Consider the following 27,013-nt stretch of genomic DNA (forward strand, 5'->3'; position numbering starts at 1 on the left):
TTATTTAGTCCATTATTGTCACTCCAACATATAATTAACAGAAATATTATTAATCACATATTTTCTATTCTTTGTTTTGAATTAAGTCTTTGACGTTTGACATCTATTTTACACTTACAGCCTTTCTCAACTGGACTAGCCACGTTTTAAGTGCTCTGTGGCCCTATGTGGCTTGTGGCTAGCACAGGGTCACCCCTCCTCTGTCCTCTCATGGCTCACAGCCTGACTGGGAGACAGACGGCCCTGCTTTCTGCTTTGCATTTGCCACACAAACTCCTCAACTGTGTCTGCTGGCTCCCCCCACCTCCTTGCCCCATGGCTATGCAGTATACTTTCCCATCTTTTTCGTACCTCTGTCACTTCACATAGGTGCTTCCTTCTGTCCAGGAGCCCTTTTGGGTGGGGCTGGAACTGAATCCTACAGGACAGAAAGACTTTGGAAAGGTCGGGAGTGGGGTGCAGGTGGCAGTAGGGGAGGTCACATCCATGGCTTCTTCAGGGGTCAGGAGGTGCGTGAGTCTGGGTTAGGGAATCTCTGATGGTCGTCACAGGAGCTGCCATTTACTGGGCGATATGTCTGACAGGGTTCACTAAATTCTCACAATAACCCCACACTGTGGATGTAATTCCCCTTTTTACTTTTAGTCAGTGGATTTGCTGGTAGGGAGACTGAGGCACAGACTAATCCAGGAAGGGTTAGAGGCACATCAGCCAGTGGATGGTGAAGCCAAGACTGAGGCCCAGGGCTGTTTGATTCCCAAGGCCAAGCTTTATCCTTGGTCCTTGCTCCTTGGCACTCAGACTCAGCTCAGGCCGAGGAATAGGAATTATTCTCTGTAGGGACCAGGGAGCCTTGAGTCTTATAAACAGGGGACAAGTCTGGCAGAAGGAAGACTGGTGAGGCTGCATTTTACTTAGCTCAGTGGATAAATGGGGGTGACATGACATGACATGACATCGTAGAAAATCCCAAATGCTCCCTCTTTGGACAGACTCCTTGGGACAACTGTTACTGTTTAGGCTCTTCTTGTCCACGCTTCAGGGGTTACAGCTTCCCTCTGGGGCAGACACCTAGCTAGCCTGGGAGTGCAGCTGGGAGTCAGAGCAAGAGACGGAGACAGCTGCCCTGATGGTCGGGAGGCAGCAGCCCCATGAGGCCCGTCAGCAGCAGGCGGTCCTGGGGTGCTACACCTAACAAGTGATAATTGTGGAGAGGATGAAGATGGATGTCTTTATTGACTGCCTGCTCTCGACTTGCGTTTATACATTGGGCAGATCCCAGCTTATCCTTAGGATAACCTCACTTTCGCTCTCTGGACTTTTCCTCTGCTGTCTTCCATGGGGATGAAGTGCCCTAAGAACTTCGGTCCCAGACACATGCCCCCGGCTCTGAGTTGCCTGTGGGGGATGTTCTGCAGGTGGACACCATCAGCTGTGCTTTAAGGAGATAAAGGGTGGAACATGGCAGGTTGTGGTCCTTTTCCTGAACTGCGACACTGGGTTCCTTGAAGCATCTGAGCTGGGTTCCCTGTGCATCTGAGCTGGGAACCTGCAGGGCGTGAGGCCCTGTCCTGAGCTGTGCTGAGCGCTTCCTCTTTGACAGAGATTTCAGACTCCAGAGCCCTTGGCCTCTGTCCTTTTTTCCAGCTCAGTCGGAGAGAAGGCGAAGGGTCTAGGGCTGCTGTGTGTGGGCTTCTAGGATTCCCGGCAAGAGGTGGGGTGCGGTACGTAGAATCGGCCCCCATCCTCTCCTCCTTTCTTCCCGCGTCAAGGTCCACAGCCTTGCTTCCTAGCAGTGGGGCCCCAAGTGAATTACTAAATGTCTCTGGTCTTCTATCCATTTCCTTATCTATGAAATGAGGGTGACCGACTACGCCTCCTTACAGGGCCTGGCGAGGATTTGGAGCAGATGCACTCTGGTCCCTCCCATTCGGCAGCCAGCATCCATTTGGTTGTTTGGTGTCCATGCTGAACTGCTTGTGTAGATCTTGACCGTGGCCCTGATGCAGTGCGCAATGAGAGAACCGCCCCCCCTCACCCCGCCCCCAGTACTCATCCTCTCTGCTCCATTCAGGGGCCTTGCCTCTCAGATCAGTTTCTCTGTTTCTTGTTATTTCAGTCTTTCTCTTGCTTCAGTTCCCTCCCATTCAATTCCCCCATCCCTGCAGGGCAAGGAAACCCGGCTCCTTCCCCTGCCGTCCTGCCTCTCCTCCAAGCTCCCGTCTTCCCTCGGACCAGGAGTCTTGAAAGTGTCATCAGTATTTACTGCCCCTACTGCCTCTTCTTCACTTCTGCCATGGTTGGTTCTGTGTGTCACCTTGGCAGAGGCAATAGTACTCAGTTATTCAGTCAAACACTAATCTAGGTGTTGCTTTGAAGGTATTTTGTAGATGGAGTTAACATCTGCAATCAGTTGACATTAAATAAGACCAAAACTTTCCCCGAGGAAGAAGAAATTCTGCCTCCAAACGGCAGCATCATCTGTCTGAGAGTTTCCAGCCTGCGGTCTGTCCTACCTATTTCAGACTTGCTAGCCCCCAACAGTCGCATAAGCTAGTTCCTTTATATCTGGCTAAGGTTTATCCCCACCTTTCCCCTTTGTGTCTCCACCTGCATATTGGCTAATTCCCTCAGCCTTGCTTCCTCCATACGGCAAGAAACATGGCAGCTCTCACCTCCTGAGCTTACATGATGTGCTTTGTTGCTAGAGGGCGTAACCCTCTTCTCCTAGTTCCAGCTTTTTTTTTTTTTTTTTTTTTTGCGGTACGCGGGCCTCTCACTGTTGCGGCCTCTCCAGTTGCGGAGCACAGGCTCTGGACGCGCAGGCTCAGCGGCCATGGCTCACGGGCCTAGCCGCTCCGCGGCATGTGGGATCTTTCCGGACCGGGACACGAACCCGAGTCCCCTGCATCACCAGGAAAGCCCCACCAGCTTGAAAAAAGTCAGGGAGTAGCTCTGTTGGCCTGGCCTGGATCATGTGCCCTCTCCTGAATCCAGTGTGTGGGGAACAGGGGACTCTGGAAGGCAGCCCCACGAGAACTGCAAGATTGGAGTAGGGTAAGGAGACATCCCCTGGAACAAGAGCAGGGCTGTTCCGAGAAGAAGAGGGGTGTGCTCGGCAGACGCCAAGCTGGGTATCCACTGCCTCTTTTGTCTTGCTTTCCTCCACATCTTCATGACGGCGAGGTCTTCCCTCTGCTTCCATAGCATTTACATGTGCCTCTAATATAGTTCTTAATTTTGCCACTTGACCCAGCGTTTCCAGGTCTGGCTTCTGCCCCAGCCCACCAGCTGTTCCAGGGTACCACTGATGCTTGTTCATCTCTGGGGCCTCCTGAGCCAGCAGAGTGCCTGGGGCATGGGATGTCCAGTGTATGTACATTTCTTTCCTTTTCCCCTGCTCATATATCATTTTTCTGGTTCCCACTTTCACGCAGGTATTTTCACATCTGCTGCTATTGCTATTAATAAAAATATTGACTGTTTGCTAAGTTCACTCGAAGCACCTTACCCTTGCTAGCTCATGGAATCCTGGCGTCCACTGTGCAAAGGGGTTTTTATTATTATCATCATATAGATGAGGAAATTGCTGCTTAGAAAGATTTGAAGTGACTTGCCCAAGGTCACATGGCTATGAGGGGCTGAGCTGAGTTGATTTCAAACCCAGAGCAGGCTTGTTCCAGACTTGGGCTTGCCCCACTGCAGCAAGTTTTACTTGGGCCATTAGTTAACATCTGGTAACTGCCTGCTATGTGCCAGACACTGCTCCAGGCCCTGGGGACACAGTGGAAGATAACACATGAGGACTGATGAATGAAGATGATCATTTCAGGAGGTGAGGAGTATTGTGAAGAAAAGGGTAGGGGATGTGGCAGAGACTCACAGGTAAGGGTGGAGCGGGGCCACCCGGCAGCTCAAGGAAGGTCCCTTTGAGGAGGTCACATTTGGATCCATAACACAATGCATTGAAGGAGGCAGTAAGATAAAAACTGGGAAGAGCTTTCCAACAGGGGGAACAGTAGGTGTGAAATCCCTGAGGTGGCAGTGAACTTGGAGTGTTCAAAAAGGAGGACGAGGGCTGTGTGGCTGGAGGGTGGGAAGGAGAGGAGAGAAAGAAATTGGGTTGGAGACCAAGTCAGGGGCTGTGTCATGTGGAGCCTCTTAGGTCCTGAGTGAGGAGTTGGGATTTTATGCTGAGCGTGCTGTGAGGCTGGTGGGGTTTTAAGCAGGGCAGAGGCATATCCGCGTCACGTTTAGAAAAATCACTGTCATTTATTTCTGATCTGATCTTTATGATTTCTTTCCTTCTGCTAACTTTGTGGTTTTTTTGTTCTTCTTTCTCTAATTGCTTTAGGTGCAAGGTTAGGTTGTTTATTCGAGATGTTTCCTGTTTCTTAAGGTAGGATTGTATTGCTATAAACTTCCCTCTTAGCACTGCTTTTGCTGCATCCCATAGGTTTTGGGTCGTCGTGTCTCCATTGTCATTTGTTTCTAGGTATTTTTTGATTTCCTTTTTGATTTCTTCAGCGATCACTTCGTTATTAAGTAGTGTATTGTTTAGCCTCCATGTGTTTGTATTTTTTACAGATCTTTTCCTGTAATTGATATCTAGTCTCATAGCATTATGGTCGGAAAAGATACTTGATACAATTTCAATTTTCTTAAATTTACCAAGGCTTGATTTGTGACCCAAGATATGATCCATCCTGGAGAATGTTCCATGAGCACCTGAGAAAAATGTGTATTCTGTTGGTTTTGGATGGAATGTTCTATAAATATCAATTAAGTCCATCTTGTTTAATGTATCATTTAAAGCTTGTGTTTCCTTATTTATTTTCATTTTGGATGATCTGTCCTTTGGTGAAAGTGGGGTGTTAAAGTCCCCTACTATGATTGTGTTACTGTCAATTTCCCCTTTTATGGCTGTTAGTATTTGCCTTATGTATTGAGGTGCTCCTATGTTGGCTGCATAAATATTTACAGTTGTTATATCTTCTTCTTGGATTGATCCCTTGATCATTATGTAGTGTCCTTCTTTATCTCTTGTAATAGCCTTTATTTTAAAGTGTATTTTGTCTGTTATGAGAATTGCTACTCCAGCTTTCTTTTGATTTCCATTTGCATGGAATATCTTTTTCCATCCCCTCACTTTCAGTCTGTATGTGTCCCTAGGTCTGAAGTGGGTCTCTTGTAGACAGCATGTATATGGGTCTTGTTTTTGTATCCATTCAGCCATTCTGTGTCTTTTGGTGGGAGCATTTAACCATTTACATTTAAGATAATTATCGATATGTATGTTCCTATTCTCATTTTCTTAATTGTTTTCGGTTTGTTATTGTAGGTCTTTTCCTTCTCTTGTGTTTCCTGCCTAGAGAAGTTCCTTTAGCACTTGTTGTAAAGCTGGTTTGGTGGTGCTGAACTCTCTCAGCTTTTGCTTGTCTGTAAAGGTTTTAATTTCTCCATCAAATCTGAATGAGATCCTTGCTGGGTAGAGTAAGCTTGGTTGTAGGTTTTTCTCCTTCATCACTTTAAATATGTCCTGCCAGTCCCTTCTGGCTTGCAGAGTTTCTGCTGAAAGATCAGCTGTTAACCTGATGGGGATTCCCTTGTGTGTTATTTGTTGTTTTTCCCTTGCTGCTTTTAATATGTTTTCTTTGTATTTAATTTTTGACAGTTTGATTGATATGTGTCTTGGCCTGTTTCTCCTTGGATTTATCCTGTATGAGACTCTCTGTGCTTCCTGGACTTGATTAACTATTTCCTTTCCCATATTAGGGAAGTTTTCAACTATAATCTCTTCAAATATTTTCTCAGTCCCTTTCTTTTTCTCTTCTTCTTCTGGGACCCCTATAATTCGAATGTTGGTGCATTTAATGTTGTCCCAGAGGTCTCTGAGACTGTTCTCAGTTCTTTTCATTTTTTTTTTCTTTATTCTGCTCTGCAGTAGTTATTTCCACTATTTCATCTTCCAGGTCACTTATCCGTTCTTCTGCCTTAGTTATTCTGCTATTGATCCCTTCTAGAGTATTTTTAATTTCATTTATTATGTTGTTCATCATTGCTTGTTTCCGAATCCAAATCGGAAAAGAAGAAGTAAAGCTGTCACTGTTTGCAGATGACATGATACTATACATAGAGAATCCTAAAGATGTAACCAGAAAACTACTGGAGCTGATCAATGAATTTGGTAAAGTAGCAGGATACAAAATTAATGCACAGAAATCTCTGGCATTCCTATACACTAATGATAAAAATCTGAAAGAGAAATTAAGGAAACACACCCATTTACCATTGAAACAAAAAGAATAAAATACCTGGGAATAAACCTACCTAAGGAGACAAAAGAGAGATATACCATGTTCTTGGATTAGAAGAATCAACACTGTGAAAATGACTATACTACCCAAAGCTATCTACAGTTATAGTGCAATTCCTATCAAACTACCAATGGCATTTTTCACAGAAGTAGAACAAAAAATTTCACCATTTGTATGGAAACACAGGAGCCCCTGAATAGCCAAAGCAATCTTGAGGACAAAAAATGGAGCTGGAGGAATCAGGCTCCCTGACTTCAGACTATACTACAAAGATACAGTAATCAAGAGAGTATGGTACTGGCACAGAAACAGAAATGTAGATCAATGGAACAGGGTAGAAAGTCCAGAGATAAACGCACGCACATATGGTCACCTTATCTTTGATAAAGGAGGCAGGAATGTACAGTGGAGGAAGGACAGCCTCTTCAATAAGTGGTGCTAGGAAAACTGGACAGGTACATGTAAAAGTATGAGATTAGAACACTCCCTAACACCATACACAAAAATAAGCTCAAAATGGATTAAAGACCTAAATGTAAGGCCAGACACTATCAACCTCTAAGAGGAAAACATAGGCAGAACACTCTATGACATAAATCACAGCAAGATCCTTTTTGACCTACCTCCTAGAGAAATGGAAATAAAAACAAAAATAAACAAATGGGACCTAATGAAACTTAAAACCTTTTGCACAGCAAAGGAAACCATAAACAAGACCAAAAGACAACCCTCAGAATGGGGGAAAATATTCGCAAATGAAGCAACTGACAAAGGATTAATCTCCAAAATTTACAAACAGCTCATGCAGCTCCATAACAAAAAAACAAACAACCCAATCCAAAGATGGGCAGAAGACCTAAATAGACATTTCTCCAAAGAATATGTACAGATTGCCAACAGACACATGAAAGAATGCTCAATATCATTAATCATTAGAGAAATGCATATCAAAACTACAATGAGATATCAGTTCACACCAGTCAGAATGGCCATCATCAAAAAAATCTAGAAACAATAAATGCTGGAGAGGGTGTGGAGAAAAGGGAACCCTCTTGCACTGCTGGTGGGAATGTGAATTGGTACAGCCACTATGGAGAACAGTATGGGGGTTCCTTAAAAAACTACAAATAAAACTACCATATGACCCAGCAATCCCACTACTGGGCATATACCCTGAGAAAACCATAATTCAAAGAGTCATGTACCAAAATGTTCATTGCAGTTCTATTTACAATAGCCAGGAGATGGAAGCAACCTAAGTGTCCATCATCGTATGAATGGATAAAGAAGATGTGGCACATATATACAATGGAATATTACTCAGCCATAAAAAGAAACAAAATTGAGTTATTTTTAGTGAGGTGGATGGACCTCGAGTCTGTGATACAGAGTGAAGTAAGTCAGAAAGAGAAAGACAAATACCGTATGCTAACACATATGTATGGAATCTAAGGGGAAAAAAAATGTCATGAAGAACTTAGGGGTAAGACGGGAACAAAGACACAGACCTACTAGAGAATGGACTTGAGGATTATGGGGAGGGGGAAGGGTAAGCTGTGACAAAGTGAGAGAGTGGCATGGACGTATTATACACTACCAAACGTAAAATAGATAGCTAGTGGGAAGCAGCCGCATAGCACAGGGAGATCAGCTCGGTGCTTTGTGATCACCTAGAGGGGTGGGATAGGGAGGGTGGGAGGGAGGGAGACGCAAGAGGGAAGAGATATGGGAACGTATGTATATGTATAACTGATTCACTTTGTTATACAGCAGAAACTAACACACCATTGTAAAGCAGTTATACTCCAATAAAGATTTTTTTTTAAAAAAAAGAATACAGCAGACAATGAAAAAAAAAGAAAAAAAAGAACATCACTGTCTCTGCCATGTGGTGGGCAGATTGCAGGAGGGTGAGGGTGGCGGCAGGGAGGCCCGGTAGGCTGTCAGAATAGCCTCTGGTAGAGATGGTGGTGGCATGGACAACAGTGGCACTGGCAGGGAGAGGTTGGGTTTAAAGTCTGTGGTGGATAATAGGTGAAGAGTGAGGAAAAGGGAAATCTCCAGGAAGACTCCCAGGCTTGGAGCCTGAGCACTGGAGGGTTGGTGATGTTGTTTATTAGAAAGGGGAACAAAGCTAACGGGCGATTGAGAATCAAGAGTTCCTTTTTGGGTGTGTTATGTTTGAAATGCCGATTTCCGAGTGTCTAGATGGGTCTGGAAATCCTGGCGGAGTCCAGGGTGGTAATGTAATTCAGGTGTGGATGGTATTTGAAGCCCCAGGACTGGATGATATCATCTAGGGGAGAGGAGAGGCTGCTTGGGACTCTGGAGAGAATGGGGTGCTGACTCCCGAGTCCCAGCTAATTGGAGCTCCCTACCCCCATCCCCTGGCAGCTGCTCTCCCCCATGGCTGCAGAAACTGACAGTAACACCATCGTCTGAGATCCCCTCTCTCCCTTTCCGTCTGGGATCCTATGCTGGTCCTGATCTCTGAACTCCTGATTCGCCTCATCGTAAAGGAGTTGGTAGTTCAGCACGTGCGTGGTGACCTCTAAGCCCTGACTTCCTGGCTTCCAGGAGGAGCGTGAGTTCAGAGTGTGGACGGGACCAGACCCTGGGTGTCTGGGGGCTTGGTCCTACCCATCGGCAGACTTGGTCACTAGTGCTTGGATGCTTTGATCCTCAGTCCCCGGATGTTTCTCCGCCTTCACCTCCTCCCCAGGCCTGCGATCTGTGCAGCGGATCCTCAGAGCTTTCTTGAGGGGCACACAGTAGAGCCCTGCCTGAGATTCATGACTTTCCCGCTTCAGCACTCTCTACCCCCCGCCTCCCACAAGCGAGCCCTGAGGACCATCAACCTGTCCCTCCCTTATGCTGATGCATGTAGTCAGAGGAAAAGGCAGGGGAGTGGGGATGAAGAGGGAGAGCTCTGCCAGAGCTTTGATACTTCCACCTGCCTGGGAACACGAGCCAGCCAACAGACAATTGGATCTCTCTTTTCTCCCAGTGACAGGGCTTGCGATGTACTGCCTATATTTCACTCTTAACGGAGTTTTATTGCTGCTCCAGGATGGTAGGGTTAATTCTAACTGACTTCTGGGGTGCTCATTTCCCTCTAAACTGGAAACCACTAGGATCGTGGAGAAAACTCCGACTCAGAATCAGAATCTGCACCTCCAATTGCTCTTGTGAAGTTGGGGGAAAAGGCAGCTGTGGGCTATGAAAGAGCCCTTTTGGTGCCCGGAGCAGAGGCTGCGTGGCTGCTGCTGTGGAGAATGGCAGGCCGGCCGCCCACCCAGAGCCGTGGAGCTCGATAATGTGGGCACTGAGCCGTCGGCTGCAGGCTGGGGCAGCTCAGTCCCAGGGCCATGGTAGGGCGGTCCCCAGCCTTCAGTACACTGGACAGCCCATGGTGCTGGCCTGGGAGGGGGATACTGGGCAGAGTGTGGGTTTATTTTAACTGTTGGTTTTCCTGGAAGGCAAAGGGGGCTAACAATAATGAGGAGGTTCTGTATGGCAGCCACGTCCCCATGAAGCAGAGAGGCTAAGGGCAGAGGCTTTGGAATGGTGACTCTAGCACTTAGCATTCTTGAGTCTCAGTTTTACTATCTGTAAAATGGGGATGATGATAGACCTGCCCTCCTGGGGTTGCTGGGGTGGTAGGTGAGATAGGGAGAGCACAGGGCTGGCCACAGGGCATAGTGCTGGGTGCACTGCCAGGATGTCCCCCACGGTTGCTGCTCCTGGGGAATGCATGGTGGACAGAGGCATGTGCTCCAGGCCAGCCGGCAATGGCAGCCCTGCCAGCCCCTCCTCTCCAGTTGCATGACCCAGCTCCAGTGCGGGCTTCTGCTTCAACCAGGAGGCTCTTCTTGGACATGGACTTCCTCCCCTGGACAGAGAATTGCCTTTCATTAGTTAATTCACACATTTTCCCCATGACTCTTTATTGAGCTGTCATGCTTGGAGGACAGGATGTGCAACGGTGAATCAGATACTCAGAATCCCTGACCACTGGCCAGAGACACCTGCTGCTGCTGGGATGGGCCCCCTGGGATATTGTTGCTGGCCCAGAATCAGGCAGGACTCAGGGGGCCTCCTGGAGACCGGGGCACGGAATATGGTCCTAGGGGCTTGACGTTCTGTTGTTTCACTGCTCTGGGGGCAGCAGAGTGGGGTGGAGTCAGGTCTGACTGGGTCAGCCCCTATTACTTAAGTGACTGAAGCTCTCTGGGCTCCGGCTTTGTCATCTGGAAACCAGGAATACTAATACTGCCTTCACAGGCTTGCCGTGAGGAGGTCATGAATGGGAAGTGTGCGGGGCCAGCACGTAGGAGGTGCTCCGTGACTGCTCTTTGCTCCCCCCGTCCCCAGCCCAATGCTCCTGGCAGGGAGGATGTTTGCCCTTGGGGGGAGGAGCAGGGGTGGCCTTGGCCCTGGCAGCCACGTTTCTGTCACTGTGGCCTGCCCCACTGACACTGATCAAACTGTTAGCCCCGTTGTCCCCATCCTCCTCGGAGCCCTGGAGCAGCCCTGGCATTTCCAGGACCTTCCAGAGGCTGGTGATGGAAGGTGCCACGGTCCAGGCCTCGCTTGTGGCGGGTGCGGGCAGGGGTGGGCGTGTGATGGATCAGCCCGAGGATGGTATTTTTTTTTTTTTTTTTTTTTGCGGTACGCGGGCCTCTCACTGCTGTGGCCTCTCCCGTTGCGGACGCGCAGGCTCAGCGGCCATGGCTCATGGGCCCAGCCGCTCCGTGGCATGTGGGATCTTCCTGGACCGGGGCACGAACCCGTGTCCCCTGCATCGGCAGGCAGACTCCCAACCACTGCGCCACCAGGGAAGCCTCTGAGGATGGTATTTTGGAAGGAAAGTTCGACTTACATTTCAGGATAGTATCCTGCCTCCCCTGGACCCCACCCTGAATCCCATTTGTAATCTGGCCCAAGAGGTTCTGGCGGGAGTTAACTAGCTTGTGACAGGTGGGCCGGCAGTTCTATTAGGCCTGCAGATCCTGGCTCTTAATTAATATAGGTGCGGGCTTAATTTGGGGATTTAACAGGGCTTCACGGGGCCACAGAAGCCCTTGGCCATCTGTGTTTGCTCCCAGAAGGGCTGGGATGCCTGGGCCAGGGCGTCCAGGCATCTCACCCAGACTTGCAGAGCTCCTCGTCTCTGTGGACAACCGACCCCATTATGACTGATCTCTGCCGTCGTCTTGCTTTTATTACCAACGTGAGGTGCCCTCCAGGCGGTGTGGGGAGGCTGCAGCACAGACGCCTTCCGGGGGAGTCAGCTCCCAGGCTCAGGGGAGGGTCGGGGGAGGCCAGGGTGAACAGAGGGTACGGTTCTGGTCTCCTTCCCGGGCATGGCTGTGGTTTCTGAAATGGAACGCTGGCGTGTGTGTAAGAGAGTGAGAGAGCATTGTGTGTGTCAGTGTGAGTGTGTACGTGACTTGAGTGGCACTGTGTGAGTGTGTTAGTGCGGGTGTGAGTGTGCGTGGCTAAGCATGGACGCAGCTGTGCGTGTGTGAGAGTGGGGGAGCGTGAATGTGTGCAGCGTTGTAAGCCCTGGTGTGCTAGTAGGTGTTCAACACCTGGCTCTCTAGGGAAACAGAAAGCCCTGCTTGATAGTTTTGCTGGTTTCTGGGGTGTAAATACTCCGATGGTGACTGATTTTGAGCGTCATGATATCACTGAGTGTGGAGTTGGGAAGGGATGATGCACCGTGAAGTGGTGTTTCAGATACAACAGACATTAACAGCTCCATGGACATAGATAAGAGTAGAATGTAGCAAAATGATTAGGAAGTGATGAGCTTTGTGTACTTGTCAATTTTGTTTGTAATGTAATTTGTTTAATTATACGTTTATATGATTTAATTTAGAGTGGCTGTGTTTGATAACTGGCTTGCAAAATTCCTGAGAATTTAACCACGGCCTCTCATGAGATGGTACAGGCTGGTTCCAGCACGCTGCTGTGGGAGTGAGTGTGTGTGGGGGTGAGCGTGAGGGCGAGGGTGCAGGTGAGTGTGTGTCAGTGAGTCTGTGTGAAGGTGTGAGTATGAATGCATGAGTGTGAGAATGTGGGCACGGATGTGAGTGTGTGAGCACGTGTGTGAACATGTACGTGTATGAGTGTGAACTTGTAAGTGTGTGTGCACAAACATCAATGAGTTGTAAAGGACAGAATCTGCGGGAGGCTCCAGCCCAGCGACCTGGAACAGCAGCCCAGGAACTAGGAGGAAAGAGGCTCAGAACTGGGGCTGAATGAGCCTCGCAGCATAGCAGAGCCTGGGCGGACCCATCCCCACCAGCATCCCAGAGCAGAGGTGAAGGAGGAGAGGCGCTCCTGTGCTCCCAGCATAGGCGTGGGGCTGAGTGGCTGAGGCCACTCAGGACTGAGCCCCCGTCCCCCATCCGCCTCCTATATTTCTCTTCTTGGTTCCCCATCCACCAGCCTGGCAAGCATAACCCGGCGTCCCTCATGTTTAATTCCTCCCTCACCTTTCTCTGAGCCGAAGGCCCTCCTCTCCACCTCAGTGCTTGTGCTTGGGCCGTGGCCTTGAGATTTTGATGGCCTATGGCCCTTTGCCCTCCAGGTCACGCCCTTTCTTACAGAACTGCCAAACGGATTTTTCAAAATCAAACCCTTCCTTCCACCCCACGGTGTGTCCATGCTGCCCTCTGTGTTCTGCCCAGACCTGGACTCCTCCTCGTTTACACAACACCCCTGGGAGCCCCACTCTGCTGTACCAGAGAGGGTCCTGGCAATGCCATCAGTCCGTCCACTGCCTCCGGACTCCAGCTCAGTCTGACGCCCAGCTCCACCACTTCCCCATCACTCCTGAGCAGAGGACTCCTGCCGTCCTTCCACCTGGCACTGCCCACACTTCCCTCTGGGGCTGGCATAGAGAGTCGTTCCTGGGACTGGCGTTTACGCATCTCTCTCTCCACTGTGAGGTCTTCGCGGGCAGTGATCCTCCCCAGCCTGGCCCCCATCTGACACCGGGAGGTGTGAGGCTCTGTGCATAGTGCCTGTTTGGTGGCAGAGCCCGGTCCTTCTGCAGAGGCGGCATTTGGAGGCCCCCGGAGAGGGGCGGTGGCATCTGTGAGCCCCTTGCTGCGCTTTACTCCTGTCTCTGGTTGGCACTGCCTCTTCAAAGGCAAGTTCCAGAGGAAACAAATTAAATCCGAGTAAATATCAGAGAGTAATTATGTAAATTAAATGCATAAGTAGAAGAACATTTGTCATGAGGTCAGCAGAGAGCTGTGAAGACAGAGGTCTCCTGTGCCAGGGCTGGGGAGGAGCAGAAGGGGCGGGGCGGCGCTGGAGGTGGCATGGGGATGGTGGTGTCACTGGTGAGGCAGGCCCATCGTTCCAAGCCCCGCCCCCCCACACTTGGACTGTGGCCCAGGTGCTTGTATCCGTCATCCCGCTTGCTCCCTACAATGGTCCTACCGCCTAGGACGCATCACCCTGCCCATTTTACAGAGGTGGCAGCTGAGGCTCTTCGACTCTCTCCTACCCGGGAGCCAGAGCCCTGCTTTGGAAAGGCCCCCACAGGATTTGGGCAGCAGCTGCTCAGGCCTCCTGGCTGCAGCTGTGGGGCACACTCAGGCGCACGTTGGGGCTCCAGGCTGCCTCCAGAGCAACTGAATTTGCTGCCCCTCGGTCCCTCGGTGGGGTTGTGGCCACAGCCCTGGTCTCAGCTGACCCAGAGACCACTATGATGATCTTCCTTCTGCTGCTTTCTGGTCAGTCCCAAGAATGCCACTGTGGCCATCCTCCTCAGGGGCACATCGAGCCCTGTGTCCCTGATGGCCAAATAGAGCCATCAGCAAGTCCCCCAGGTGGGCTGCTGGGTTCTACGAGGCCCTTGATCCTGATGTTCTCTTGGTCTGGAGTACACTTCCCTCTCTTGTCCACTTAGAAAAGGCCACTTGGACCCGCAGGCTCCAGCTCCTGGGCTGAGCTCTCTGAAGTCTTCCTGGAGATCTTTCCTCGCTTGACACTGCCTGGGGAAACAGACTGCTTCCCAGGTACTTCTCGTAGGTCCTAGCACGTCTTCAAGCATTGCTCGCGTGTCTGTTTCCATTGAGCTCCTTGTCTGATCCGTCTCTCGAGCCTCCACAACGGTTATGGCACAGTGGGCACCAGACGCTTGCAGAAAGCCTGAGTCGGGGGCCAGTCCCATACCCTTGGCACTGGGAGGTGGGAGGCTGCTGCTGGTCCTGGGGCAGCAAGGATTGGGGTCAGCAGGCGGCATCCCTGGGCACCCCCTGGGGCAGGTCTGAAGATGTGGAACCTGGCCCAGGGTTGCTTCCAAGTCAGCCCAGTCGAGCTGCCGTTTCCGGGAGCGCGGGCTTTTCCCTACAGCGAGAATTTACGGAATTAATGAAGATGCTGCATTTCACTGTGTAGTGTCAGTTATTAAAACTGATTGCAAATTAACAGCTGGTAATAGCACGCGTCACATCTCCATCTTCTTGCCATTCCTAAAAGCTAGACTCCAGCATTCGACCAGCATGCTGTGTGGTCTCTCTGGAGCCCTGTGTGCTTGAGATGACCTCTCTGTAGGCCTGGGCAGGGGTCTGGGGGAAACCCTGGCCACCATCAGCAAGTCCCATGCCTGGATGTGACCCAGACCAGAGCCTCTGACAGTATATGGCTCTGGGGTCGAATCAGCTCTGTTGTGAGCCGGGGGCTAATCTGTGAAATAGGCATGATCTGGCCATTCCCTAGGGGTGTGTGAGGCTCAGATGAAGTGTGTGTGACAGGCCCCTGGCTCAGCATGTGCACGCGGTGGGGGACTCTGACCTGCCTCCTTCCCATCCCTTCCCAGGTACCTTTGGCTGATTGGCGAATGTGAGTAAAGAGCTCTGACTCTGGCATCAGAGCTCTGGATTTGAACCCTAGTCCTGCCTCTAAAGGGCTGGATGACTTTGGGCCAGACATCAGGGTGTCGTGGGGACTCAATAAGACAGTATGTGCAAAATGCTCAGCATGGTGCTGGCACCACACCAGGTCTTAATAAGCAAGTGCAGTGAGCATGATTCCATCTTCCTCACCACACGGCATCGTTCCCGCCACGCCATGGAGGGAGGGCGTTTGTCTGTGGCATTATCAGCATCTCTGGAGCCCCTTGGAAATTCAAACATGGCTGTTTTGGGTAAACACTTGGAAATTACTCTTCCACATTTGCTTCAGGATCTTACTTAAATTAGAAAGAAGTCCAGAAAAACATCCAGAAATTTCTCAACGCGTGATTGTGGGTTGTTCCTCTTGCTGGCTGTGTGGTGTTGATGGAGGGACTCAACTTCTCTGGCTTCATTTTTCTCATCTGTGAAATGGGAAGGTTGTCCCTTCCTCACAGGCTGTGGAGAAGGAGAGAATAAAGGAAGCATCTAAGGATCCAGCAGCTCCTGGAGAGGGAGTTCTGGCTCTGGGCCCGCTTGCTGGGCACCAAGGACCGAAAGGCACAGGGTGGCCTCGTGGGGCCGGTGGTCAGTCTCCTTAAGGACTTCGTGCTCAGCCTCCTCCGGGCATGTCGAGTATGTCCAGTGGGGTCTTGCTTCTTTTCTGAGGGGCCTTTTGGTGCAGGCCTGTTGAGAAATGCCATTCTGATGCCTCATCCTGAAAAGATGGCAACCAAAGCTGCAGGACTTTAAGTCAATACTACAAATCGTGGAGGAAGAATTGCTAAAATCAATACCAAATACCTCGTAAGTGAAAGGTGACAGGAACATCAAACTTTATTTGTGAAAATTCTAAGAATCATTAGTGTATTATGGTTTCTTTAAAAATATGATCTCTCTCAGTTGATGGAAGGGAATTGCAAATCAAAGGGACTATTTATTGCAGTGGGAATAAGGGACCTGCCAGATTAAAAAAAAATATTGAAGGAGCCAGAGATTTGAAACACGGAAGACAGTAGCAGATCAGCACTGCAGAATTTTATCCAAATACTGGAACCCAACTCGGAACAGAAGTTGGTGAAGAATTCTTTTATAAACCTATTTTCATCATAACATGTGTAAAATGCAAATTTTGATCATTATGTAAATTAGTTACTTGGTGTAATTTACTTAATTCAAAGCACTTAATGCAGCATGATATGTTTTTTCCAAAGTGCCGGAGTAGACGTTTATTTTAAATTGTTTTTAATCTTGATATGCCAGCCTGATTATTTAAAATGTTTTTCCCTTGGGTTTGCTTTCTAAATGGAAAGGAACAGAATCTGGGGAGAAGTGAGCATGTTGTGATCACGCTGTGCCCTCCTTTGCCAGGGCTCCAGGCAGTGCGTGTGAGTAGGGCTCACGCATGGACTCCTCTGTCTGAAATGACATATGTGTGTGCACACACCATGTAAATGTGCTCACAAGCAATTACCCAGACGACCCTTTCTCCTTTACAGAATCTGCTCATGTATAGTTTCGTGGCTTGTTCTGAGATCTGTTTGAACAGAAGGCTCCTGGATATTATTGGCCCCTATTATGGGCAGAAATTTGGTCTCTTTCTCAGAGAGTTTTCGATGACAGACCTTCCCCTTCCGCCACTTTACAACTTTGGAACTTCCATTATCACAGAAGGGAGAGCCGACCTTTTTAGTCTTCTGTCGTGTCATCCGATTATCAGGATGGCACCTCCCTTCGTTGTTGTTTTTCTTGTGGTATGCGGGCCTCTTACCGTTGTGGCCTCTCCCGCTGCGGAGCACAGGCTCTGGACGCGCAGGCTCAGATGCCATGGCTCATGGGCCCAGCCGCTCCGCGGCATGTGGGATCCACCTGGACCGGGGCACGAACCCGTGTCCCCTGCATCTGCAGGCGGACTCCCAACCACTGCACCACCAGGGAAGCCCACACCTCCCTTCTTGCTGAGCCTCTAGGACAAGAGAGATGATTTGTTCATTTGGGAGCCTTTTTGGGGGGCATTTCCGGTGCTGATGAGAAGATTGGAAGGGAGCTGACAGCCACTGAACATCTATCTTGCGCTGTGCTGGCAGTAACGTGTGTCACTCAGTGAAGGATCACAGTGCTTCTAGGAGGAAGGTGGAATGAGCTCTGTTTGCAGAAGAAACGGGCTCAGAGAAATGACTGCCCAAGGTCACTGGGCTAGTGAAGGGTGGGATTCGAACCCATGCCTGTGCTTATTCTGTGACCCCCCGGGGGAGGGGGCAGGCAGTGTGGCCAGTGGGGCTACTTCTGTGTGCCCCTCCCTGAGCTGCATCCCAGGTCACCATGCAGAGGATGTTCTATTATTACTCAGGTATGACAAGGCCAGTAGATCAGGAGACAACTTCCATTGAAAGGATAGTTTGTGACAATTCCCAGGTGGAGGGGGCGCACCATGCCTTGGGTGGCCACTGGGGGAAGCACCAGGGTTGATGAGGAGGCAGAGGGAGAAAGGAAACTATGGGCAAGAGCCCTTCAAGTGATTTCTGCAGGAAAGAATGGGTGAGGTGTGGGAAGCAGGCTTAGGAGTGGCTGGTTTGAATAATTTTGGCAGGCTGTGGGGCACAGGGGTGTCCCGAGTTGTCTGCTGCCTGGTCCTGGGGTGATTGGAGCGGGTGGATAGTGGCTCAACGTGTGCGAGTCCCGTAGAGGAGGTGGTTGAGGGTGCAGGCCCTGGATTGGTTGGTTTGCATGTGAACGGGGTGCTCTGGGGCGAGTTGTTTACTATCTCTGGGAATTGATTATCCCTCTGAGGGGCAGTCCTCCAGGGTCAGCAGAGCTCCAGATGCCATCAGAATACCAAAAGTATTGATAAAAGACATGATTACTAAAGAGGGCAGGGTTTTTGGGGGGCGGGGGGCGTTGGGGATGGGAGGTCACTCTGGAGGACTCTCAGGGCCAGCTGGGCAGCTGAGATTGTGACCAGGAGAGGGAGGCCTCCTTCCCAGATGAGAACCTTGCCAAGAAACATAAAACAGTGGCACTGCGCCACCAAAGAAGGTGGGACAGCCCCTGAGGGTCTTCCTGCTCACCTGAAGCCAGCCCCTGCCTGGGCCCTGGGGGGGCATTTGCTCTGGGGGACCTTGTCATCTCATGACAGTGAGAGGCCTGCATCCTGCTTTACTGAGAGCCGGCTGGATGCACCGCATCTGTGCATTTCTGCTCCTGTCTTTGCTGAACTGCCATGGGCCTGCTTTGTGACCACCTCACTCCCATAGAGATGCCCTTTATCACACCAACATGGATTGATAATGCATCCGAGAAATGTAGTCTACAAATGGAACACATGCTGGCACATGGGAGGCGCTCACTGAGTGACAGGGCGAAGCCACTCTTTGCTTTGGGCTAAGTCTTACGTGCAGGACTGAGAGCTCCTTGAGGACTGGGCTGTGAAGTTTTCAAATTCTGCTGTTCCCAGAGCAGTGCTCAGGAAATATTTGAGGAAGAGGGAGGGAGAAGGGAGGGAGGGAATGCACAGCTGGGCAGCTGAGTTCTAGGAGGTGAGGCACCAAATGGATTCTGAGCAGAGGGAAGGGGTATCACTTTGGATTGGCAGCAGGTAGGTCTTTGTGATCTCTTTTCTTGGAAATGGTGGCTGCTTCCTCCCCTGCAGACCCAGCCTCCAACACACCCCAGTTCTGTAGCTGTTCCATGAATGACAAGGATGGTGGCACTCGAAGGTGGTGCTGTGGAGCGGGGTGAGCAGTTAAGGAGGAGAGGACCCTGGGCAGAGGTCTTGGAAATGAACTCGAATTTGGGTCAACTCTAGCTGGGAAGAAATTCGAACCATGTATTTGGGGGCCAGATAAGAAAGGAGTTAAAAAAAAAAAAGTCAGTAGAACGAAAGTTGCGTCTCAGCTTTTGGAAAATTTGCCAATAATCCCCAAACACTTCTAACTTTGAACTTCCTGGGTGTGAGGTGGCAGCCTTCATACATATACATATATATTATAGATGGTAACGTATTGTTTAGAAGTACTCTCAGTGCTTGGACATTTCTTGGACATTGAAGATAGTACGGGAAGCAATTTGAAATGTGTTCTTTCATTTCAGTTACTTTTTAGAAAGTATTTTAAATACCCATGACTATGTGATTCTTTCTTCAGAAGGAGGAGTGGGGTAGTTACAGCTTTTTTGCTTAGCAGGACTGTGCCTCCGTCAGATACAGGACAATTGTGCTGGTTCTTGCTTCGATTCAGTTTGATTCCGCTGACTTTGGCTGTCTTTGACTCTGTGCTAGTCACTGAGCCTTGGGCTTGGACAAAGAAATGAGAAAGACCTAGTTTCTGCTTCCCAGGTCCTTGAGCTATGAAACTTCAGGGAGGCATGAATTCTGACTTGAGGATCTGAGATGGCCTCGGGGGAGGTATGATTTCAGTTGAGTCTGATGGAAAGGTAGGGGCTCCGTAAATTTCAAATTGGGAGCATCTAGGCTGAGAGTATGAGTGCGTGTATGGTGTGTGTGTGTGTGTGTGTGTGTGTGTGTGTGTGTGTGTGTGTGTGTGTGTGTGTGTGTGGTGGGGTGTGTGGTGTGTGTGTAGCGGGGTGTCCAGGGGAAGGCAAAGAGCTTTTTTTACTGGGGTTTGGGTGCATGGTTTCTGGTGGTCGTGGTGGAAGAAGGTGATGGTGATACAAAAGCAAAAATAAAAAAAAGCTATTAAAACCAGAGAGTCTCTTATGTATCAGGCTAAGATGTATGGAGTTTATTTATATACAATAATAAAGTCTCTGGAAGGGTTATTGTTTGTTTGTGATTGATGGATTCTTTTGTGAACATTAATTTCTTGGCAACTTTAAAAGAAATGTGTTATTCATGGAAGGTTTTAGAGGAGGGCTATATCATGAGCAGATATGAACTCTGAAAACATCCTGGCGGAGGAAGGCATTGGCTGGGAGGACCCCGGGGTCAGGGCGACCTCGTCGGAGACTATGGCAGAAGTCCCAAGGAGGAGATGATGGTGCCTGAACCCAGGAAGGGATCATGGAGATGGGCTCATGACGGGATGTTTAGGAGAAGTGGAGAGCCCTTGGCTAGCCTGGGTGTCTGCTGTTGATGTCCTCCAAGCCTGGCTGATGGGTGATGCCAGAGGGAAGCCCAGGAATGTGGGGATGTGGGCAGGAGTGCATGCGGGGAGGGATCAGGAAAGAGGCAGAAGCGCATGTGTGTGTCTGGAAGCTCAGGGAGGGGAGAAAGGACTTCAAGGATGAGTGGTCACAGGCTGGGTGCTCCGGAGAACCCATGGAAAATGAAGAGAGAGGGGGGTCTCCGTTTGTTGATGGCTTTGGCAAGAGCTTCAGAGCAGCGTGGTGTGTGTGGCAGTGGGCAGAGAGGTGAGTGCCGGGAAGTGCCAGAGGGTGCCTGGGCCCAGCATTCGGAAGCTGGTCTGTGGAGGGGAGGAGGGATGGGGCAGAGGAGGCCCAGGGCTCGGGCACGGGGGATGCATGTGCTCACCTCCTCCACTGCTGGTGGTGGGGCCCCAGCTTCCTTCCCTGGCAGCCCCACAGTTCCGGTCCTCCCTATTCCTGGTCCCCGTTGTGGGGTGAGCAAGGCCCTTCTTCATTCAGTGTCCCAGATGTTTCCACGTGCTGTTTCTTCGGTCAGGAGTGGTCTTCCCCGGGTGGTTTCCAGGGCTGGCTCCTTTTCACCGATGCTTTTCACAGGGGCCTCTCCCACCCCGACCCTCTGCAGTTTCCTGCAACCCAGTCTCTCCTTTCTTCAGCGCTCACACCACTGTTGGAAATTATCTATTGTTTATTTGTTTCCAGTCTCTTCTCCAGCCCCTGAAATGTAAGTCCCGTGCTAGTGGGAACACCGTGGGCTCATTCATTCTTGTTCTCCAGACCCCCTAGGAGAGGGACCAACACAGAGAAAGCTCTCAGTGAATATTGGAGGGAAGGAGGGATGAATGAATGTCAACAGGACGACTCTGGTATTGCAAAGACTTCTGATGAGCAGGTCCTTTGAGAGCCCAGAGGGTCGCCAAGGCAGCTGAGGCCTGTCCTGGGGTGTCGTCACATCAGATTCCTCGCAGGAATGCACTTGCCCTGTTCCCTGAACTGCTTCCTTTCTCTGGGGAGCAGGGTGTCTCTCCTGGGAGCCTCTCCCTGTCACCCCTGTGGGTGGCCGATGCCCTTGTTCACGGTTCGTGTCCCCCGCACCCTCCCCGCTGCCACCTTGGAGAGTTGTGGGCCGTTTGCCTTCTCCTGCCCTTTCTGGGCTGCGGCTGATGTGACGCCCACTGTGGCCCCCTCGTCTCCCTCTCTAGCGGAGGTGGGTCTGATCGGGGGAGCTGCACCAGCATAAGTGGACTGGGCTGGCCAGTCTGCACAGAGAGCTCCCAGTGGAAGGGCCTGGGCCAAGGTCCAGAACTCTTCAGAGGGACAGAGGGCTCCTGGGATGCCCACACTGCTACCCCGAGAGCAGCCCCATCTCTGTCGTTAGTGTAACTTCTTGGAGAATTCTTCCTTTCTGGGGAGCAGCAGTGGACAGCTGGCTTTCTTGGGGGATGAAGGTAGGGTGGTGTTACAAACTCAGTCTCTTGAGGGAGGAAAGGATTTTCACTGGAGACGTGGACTTCCTTGGCCCCATTCCTGGGGAGCAGCAGGAGGGCGGCAAAGTTAGCTTGTGCTCTTGACTGTTTTTCTGCCCCCCAGCTCTCCTCAAGTGCAACGGAACAAGACCTTCAGAGGCTGAGGGCTGACCTTCTCAGCCAAGTGGGAGCAGGCGGCTGTAGCCGGGGCCACGGTCTCTCAGGAGCACTGCTTTCAGCCTGCGTCAGTTGTTCCAGGTGTGGGGAGCCAGCCACTGACAGGGAGCTTAAACTCTCTCTGATGGCTCAGTTCCATCAGGGCCTGCCCGAACAGAAGGCAGAAACACAGCAGCTGAGCGTGTGCAGGAGCTCTGAGGGCTTGTGTTCTCTGTGTGTGCATGTCCTCGTGCGTCCTTGTGGGTCCCGAGACGGTTGCCACCCCCCATGGCACCTCCTATTCCCTGACGAAGTGAAACGGTCCTATGGCTTGAGATGGATTCGGGTAGGGGGACCTCAAGGAAGAGACTGAAGGGGACTTCTTCCCCAGCCTGTGAGGACCGGCCATGCTGGTGTGATGCGTGAGGTTCCTGGACCCCTACCAGACTGGTGGACCCATGCGCACACACACAGAGCCACCCTGGAGCTCTCTTTGCGCATGTATTCACGTAAAGTATGGCTCTGCAGACGTGCCAGTCTCTGCCACTTTAAATACTTGTAATGGCCTTGAAAGGCGCCAGAAGATGGTGGGTCTCGGAGCGCTGCCTTTATCCCTGTCCCATCAGCTGTGCTCAGATCTGGGTCAGAGCCAAGGCCACGGGCAGTGAGGGCATGGGTGTCCAGGCGAAGCGATAGCGCTGCAGAAGCTACCAGTGTGCTCACCCCAGGACTGGCTCACACTCGGCCCCATGTGGGGAAGCTGTGTGTGTGGGTGACTTTTTAAGATACAGGCCTTGCTGTTTCAGTGAACTTTTCCGAAGGCGTATTAGATATAATGCATCTGATGAACTTGGTTTATCAGTTAGTTATTGCTGAGAAACAAACCATCCCCAAAATTAGTGGCTTAGAACAACAGTCATTTGTGTGTGTGTGAGTCTATTGATCAACCAGGAACTTCTGCTCTGGGCTCACTGGTGTATCTGAACTCAGCTGACATGTAGCCGGCGGTGGCTGCCTGGTCCGTCTGATTCTTCTCCACGCGTCTGCATCCTTCTGGAGGCTAGTCCAGGGCTGTTCTCACGGTGGTGGCAGGGTCCAGGAGTGGAAACAGAAATGCATACTTCCTTAAATCTCGGCTTATACCAAGTCACAATGGTCTCATGGGTCAAAGCAGGTCGCGTGGTTGAACCTGTAGTAGGAGCTAGAATGGTCTTCAAAGTGACAGGGCAAGAGGCATGGTAATAGGGAGGCCTGAATGCAGCTCATCTCCCATATTTGGGACCATCATTTACACTGCACAGGTTAAAAGACAGCTTCTCAGGCAGACCCTGTACTGGCACTTGCTGTGATGATCCATCATATATGATCTATATTTGTGCTGTTCAATGTGGTTGCCACCAGCCAGATTGCGACCACTGAGTAGTGTGACGGAGGAACTAAGCGTGTGATTTTATTTCATTTTAATGAAATTAAGTTTAAATTTGAATAGCTACAGGTGGCTAGTGACAGCCCAGATTGAGGGGAAACCATCATGGGCCACTTGGGTGCAAGATACTGCATGCCCGGCACGGGAGCGCACTGCTGGTTTAGGCATGGGTGTCTGCTCGGTGCTGAGATGTTCTCAAGCTTGCCCTTGGCAGGCGTGAGTTATGCTGTGGTCAGGAGAGGGAGGGGCCGGTGTTGACACCAGCTCTGAGTTTTCCTAGGTGGCGGTCCCCTCCCCCTGCTCTACTTCTTCTCCTTGAGCCGTCTCTGCCCATTTGCCTGCCATTCCCTCTGATAGGTGAAGAAGCTCTGAAGAACCTCTTCAGATTTTTCTTTCAAGAGGCTTTAAAGGCTACAGATCTCTAGGGGCCCAAGCAGACTGTTGGGAACTGCATGGCCTCTCTGGGAATCCGAGGGGTGTTGACATCCCGGGGCCCGTGTGTTGGGAGTCCCTGGTGCCAGGGCAGGTGCAAGGCACTGTGTGGTCTTCCATTGGTCACCTCTGGGGGAGCCCTGGGGCTTGGTGCAGAGGGCCCGTCCTGCTTCCTGGCACCTTTTCCTGTCTGGATCAGTGGGCAGAGCAGCACTGAGACCTCTGTGCTTTGTCAGACAGGCAGCTCTGGGTGCATATTTGTGCTCCAGGGGCCAGGCTGCCGATAGACCAGGCTGGCTGAGGTCATGGCTGGACTTGAACACATGGACTTGAATATCAGTCTCATATTTGCAATCTCTGGAAGGGGCCCAGGGGTCCTCTTTTGGGCATTGCTGTGCCCTCAGATGGACCATTAGGATGTAGGCTCTCCATGCCTCCCAGGTGCAGGCCCCTGAGATGCAAGCAGGTGGTACCTTCAAGAACTGTGGTCCCTCACAGTCCTATGAAAATGTTAGTCAGGAACTTTCATCCCCAGTTTACAGATGAAAACACTGAGGCACAAAGTGGATGGAACTGTACTAAGTTCTAAGTGTCTGAGTCAACAACAGGTACTCAGACCCTATTCCAGGGCTTCCCCCCATCGTGGGAATAGAGGGACTCTGTGCACATTCCCCCCAGCACCCCAGTTATGACTGCCATGGTGCTCTGGCCTCCCTGGCTCCGTGCTTGCTTTTCCATGGCTGCTCTTGTCATATCCAGCTGGGACTAGACTTACTGGTGAGCCAACCTCCCAGCAAGATGGGCAGTGAGGGAACCACGGTAGCAGCTTGCATGCTGCCTGGTACGTGTAGAATTCATGAAATTTGTGGAATGGGCATGAAGTGAAAGTTTGGAAGAGGAACTGGTTGGGAAAAACAATCGGGTTGAATTAACACTGTATCCTTTGAATTTGACTTTGGGTGACTGGATGGGCCAGGGCATGCCCGGGCAGCCCACGGACATCCCAGGCACTGGGGGAGTACAACGTGTGCAATATGGACTGGCCCAGTGTCCTCTGGAGGGGGTGGCTCAGGCGTGGGGCCTGCCTTTGGGAGCTGGCACACAGATATGGACCAGATGAAGGAAACATCCCAGACTTGAAAAAGTGGCCTATGCATTGAGACTCTGAGCTGTAAGCGACAGAAATCCAGCTCAAGCTGGCTTAGGCAGAAAAGGGTATTCTTTGGCCCATGAAACTGAAAAATCCAGGAGAAACAGGCTTCATAGGTAGACCCAGAGGTTTAAATGACATCATAGGGACTGTGCCCCACTCTTGGACCTGCTTGCTGGCTCCATTCTTGGGCAGATCTCCTTTAGGAGAAGCCAGATGGCTCATGCAGGGCTGCCGCTGAGAGATTTGGGCCCTGGTTAAAAAAAAAATATTCAGCAGCCCCGGCCATCACAAGAGTAGGTTTGCACTAATATATATATATATATTTTTTGCGGTACGCGGGCCTCTCACTGTTGTGGCCTCTTCTGTTGCGGAGCACAGGCTCCGGACGCGCAGGCTCAGCGGCCATCGCTCATGGGCCCGGCCACTCTGCGGCATGTGGGATCTTCCCAGACCAGGGCACGAACCCATGTCCCCTGCATCGGCAGGCGGACTCTCAACCACTGCACCACCAGGGAAGCCCGTGCACTAATATTTGATGTAGCTGGGCCCCAAGCTCCTCATGGGCTTCTGCTCCCTGGTAATTTATTCCAGCTTTCCATGCTCCCCCCCTGCCCTGGGCTTGCATCCTGACCCCTTGGTGGCCACAGGGAAAAGAGCAGACCTCTCTCCCAGGTGCTCCACCAAAGTGTCAGGACAGTGCTCAGTCTAGGACCATCCTGGACCACCTGCTTACCCCTGAACCAGTCAGGATGCAGAGTTCTCGTTGGACTTGGGGTGAGATCACCCCAGCCGGAAAGAGGGTGGAGGAGGAGAGCTCATCCAGGAAAATCAAGTCCCTGGAACAAGACAGAGTCCCAAGCCTCAGGGAGGCTGTGAGGGTGCAGGCTGTTCAGTTACAGGGACTGAGGCTGGGCCTGCTCTGACCAGGGCAGTCAGTGGCCTCAGCTCACCGTTAAGGGTCAAGGAGTCATAGCCCTGAGGAGCAGAGCCAGGTGGAGGGAACAGGGGTCCAGGGTTAGAGACCACTACCACATGTAGCAACCAGGACAGAACTCCCAGAACCTTCACTCCCATTGGGTGAAAGCAATAGGGAGAGAAAAGGAGCTTATCATGCAGGACACTTGTGGCCACAGGACCTGTTGGATGGCAGGAAGTGCTCCCTATGGTGGGAGAAACTTACCCAGGGGCTGGATGCTGCTGAGGGACATTGGGACTAAATACATGTCTTCCAGCCTTTGTTCTTTGGACCATGGAGGCAGACTTGAGTCCTTGCTCAAGGCCCATATGGGAGGGGGTAGCATTGGAGTTAGATGCCCTCCAAGGTCCCTTCCCGCTTAAAGATGTTTCTCTCCCCCTCGTCTTCTCCACTGCTCAGATATCCGTGGGCTCCAAAGCTTTCTGGACCAGGCCTCGCGGCTGGGCCTTGATGTCTCTTTACAAAAGGTGGACAAGAACGTTAGCCACGTGTTCACCAGCCTCTTCACCACGATGAAGACAGAGGAGCTGAACCGCTACCGGGACACACTGCGCCGTGCCATCCTTCTGCTGAGCCCGCTGGGGGCACACTCCTTCATCAACGAGGTAGGTGGTGGGGCCTGGGGCCCAGGAGCGCTGCCCAGGGCTCCCTGGGGGTGGCTCAGGTGGGCTGCAGGCACTGTCTGCTTGGGCATGGCTGAAGCGGACGTGGGGATCCCTGGATGCTGGGCCCACAGCACATACCGTGAAGGAGGAGACCCCAGCACAACTTGTCTCCTGACTGGTCCCTGACGGGTGACCCAACGCCCGCCCAGATGCTGAGAGGCTGGGGGCAGCTAGTGGGAGACCTGGTTATTAGTCACTGCCAGGGATTTTTGCAGCAAAATTGAGGCCGTTGTTTGTTGTTTTTTTCCATTTAATTTTCCTCTCTTTGTTGACAGGTGTAAGCCTCTAGGGATAAAATAAATTTCCAGCTCTTGGCAGAGGTGGGCAGCTCTGCTTTGGAATATGTTAGCACCCGGAGCAGGTGTTGTTTGCATGTTACCAAATGATACTTGGTGTACGTGCTTATT

At 51.1% G+C, this 27,013-nt stretch overlaps 1 protein-coding gene across 2 annotated transcripts in view; it reads left to right on the top strand.

Annotated features, from left to right (window-relative positions):
- The window catches only part of GRID1 (glutamate ionotropic receptor delta type subunit 1), a 670,781-nt gene that overhangs the window by 173,048 nt on the left and 470,720 nt on the right, over positions 1 to 27,013 (top strand). For both annotated transcript variants that reach the window (XM_065894102.1, XM_065894104.1), the window contains exon 4: positions 26,341 to 26,546. In XM_065894102.1, the coding sequence (XP_065750174.1) occupies positions 26,341 to 26,546 (206 nt within the window). The remainder of the gene's footprint in view (positions 1 to 26,340; positions 26,547 to 27,013) is intronic.

This window comes from Phocoena phocoena, chromosome 16 (genome assembly GCF_963924675.1).
Source record: "Phocoena phocoena chromosome 16, mPhoPho1.1, whole genome shotgun sequence".
NCBI lineage: Eukaryota > Metazoa > Chordata > Mammalia > Artiodactyla > Phocoenidae > Phocoena > Phocoena phocoena.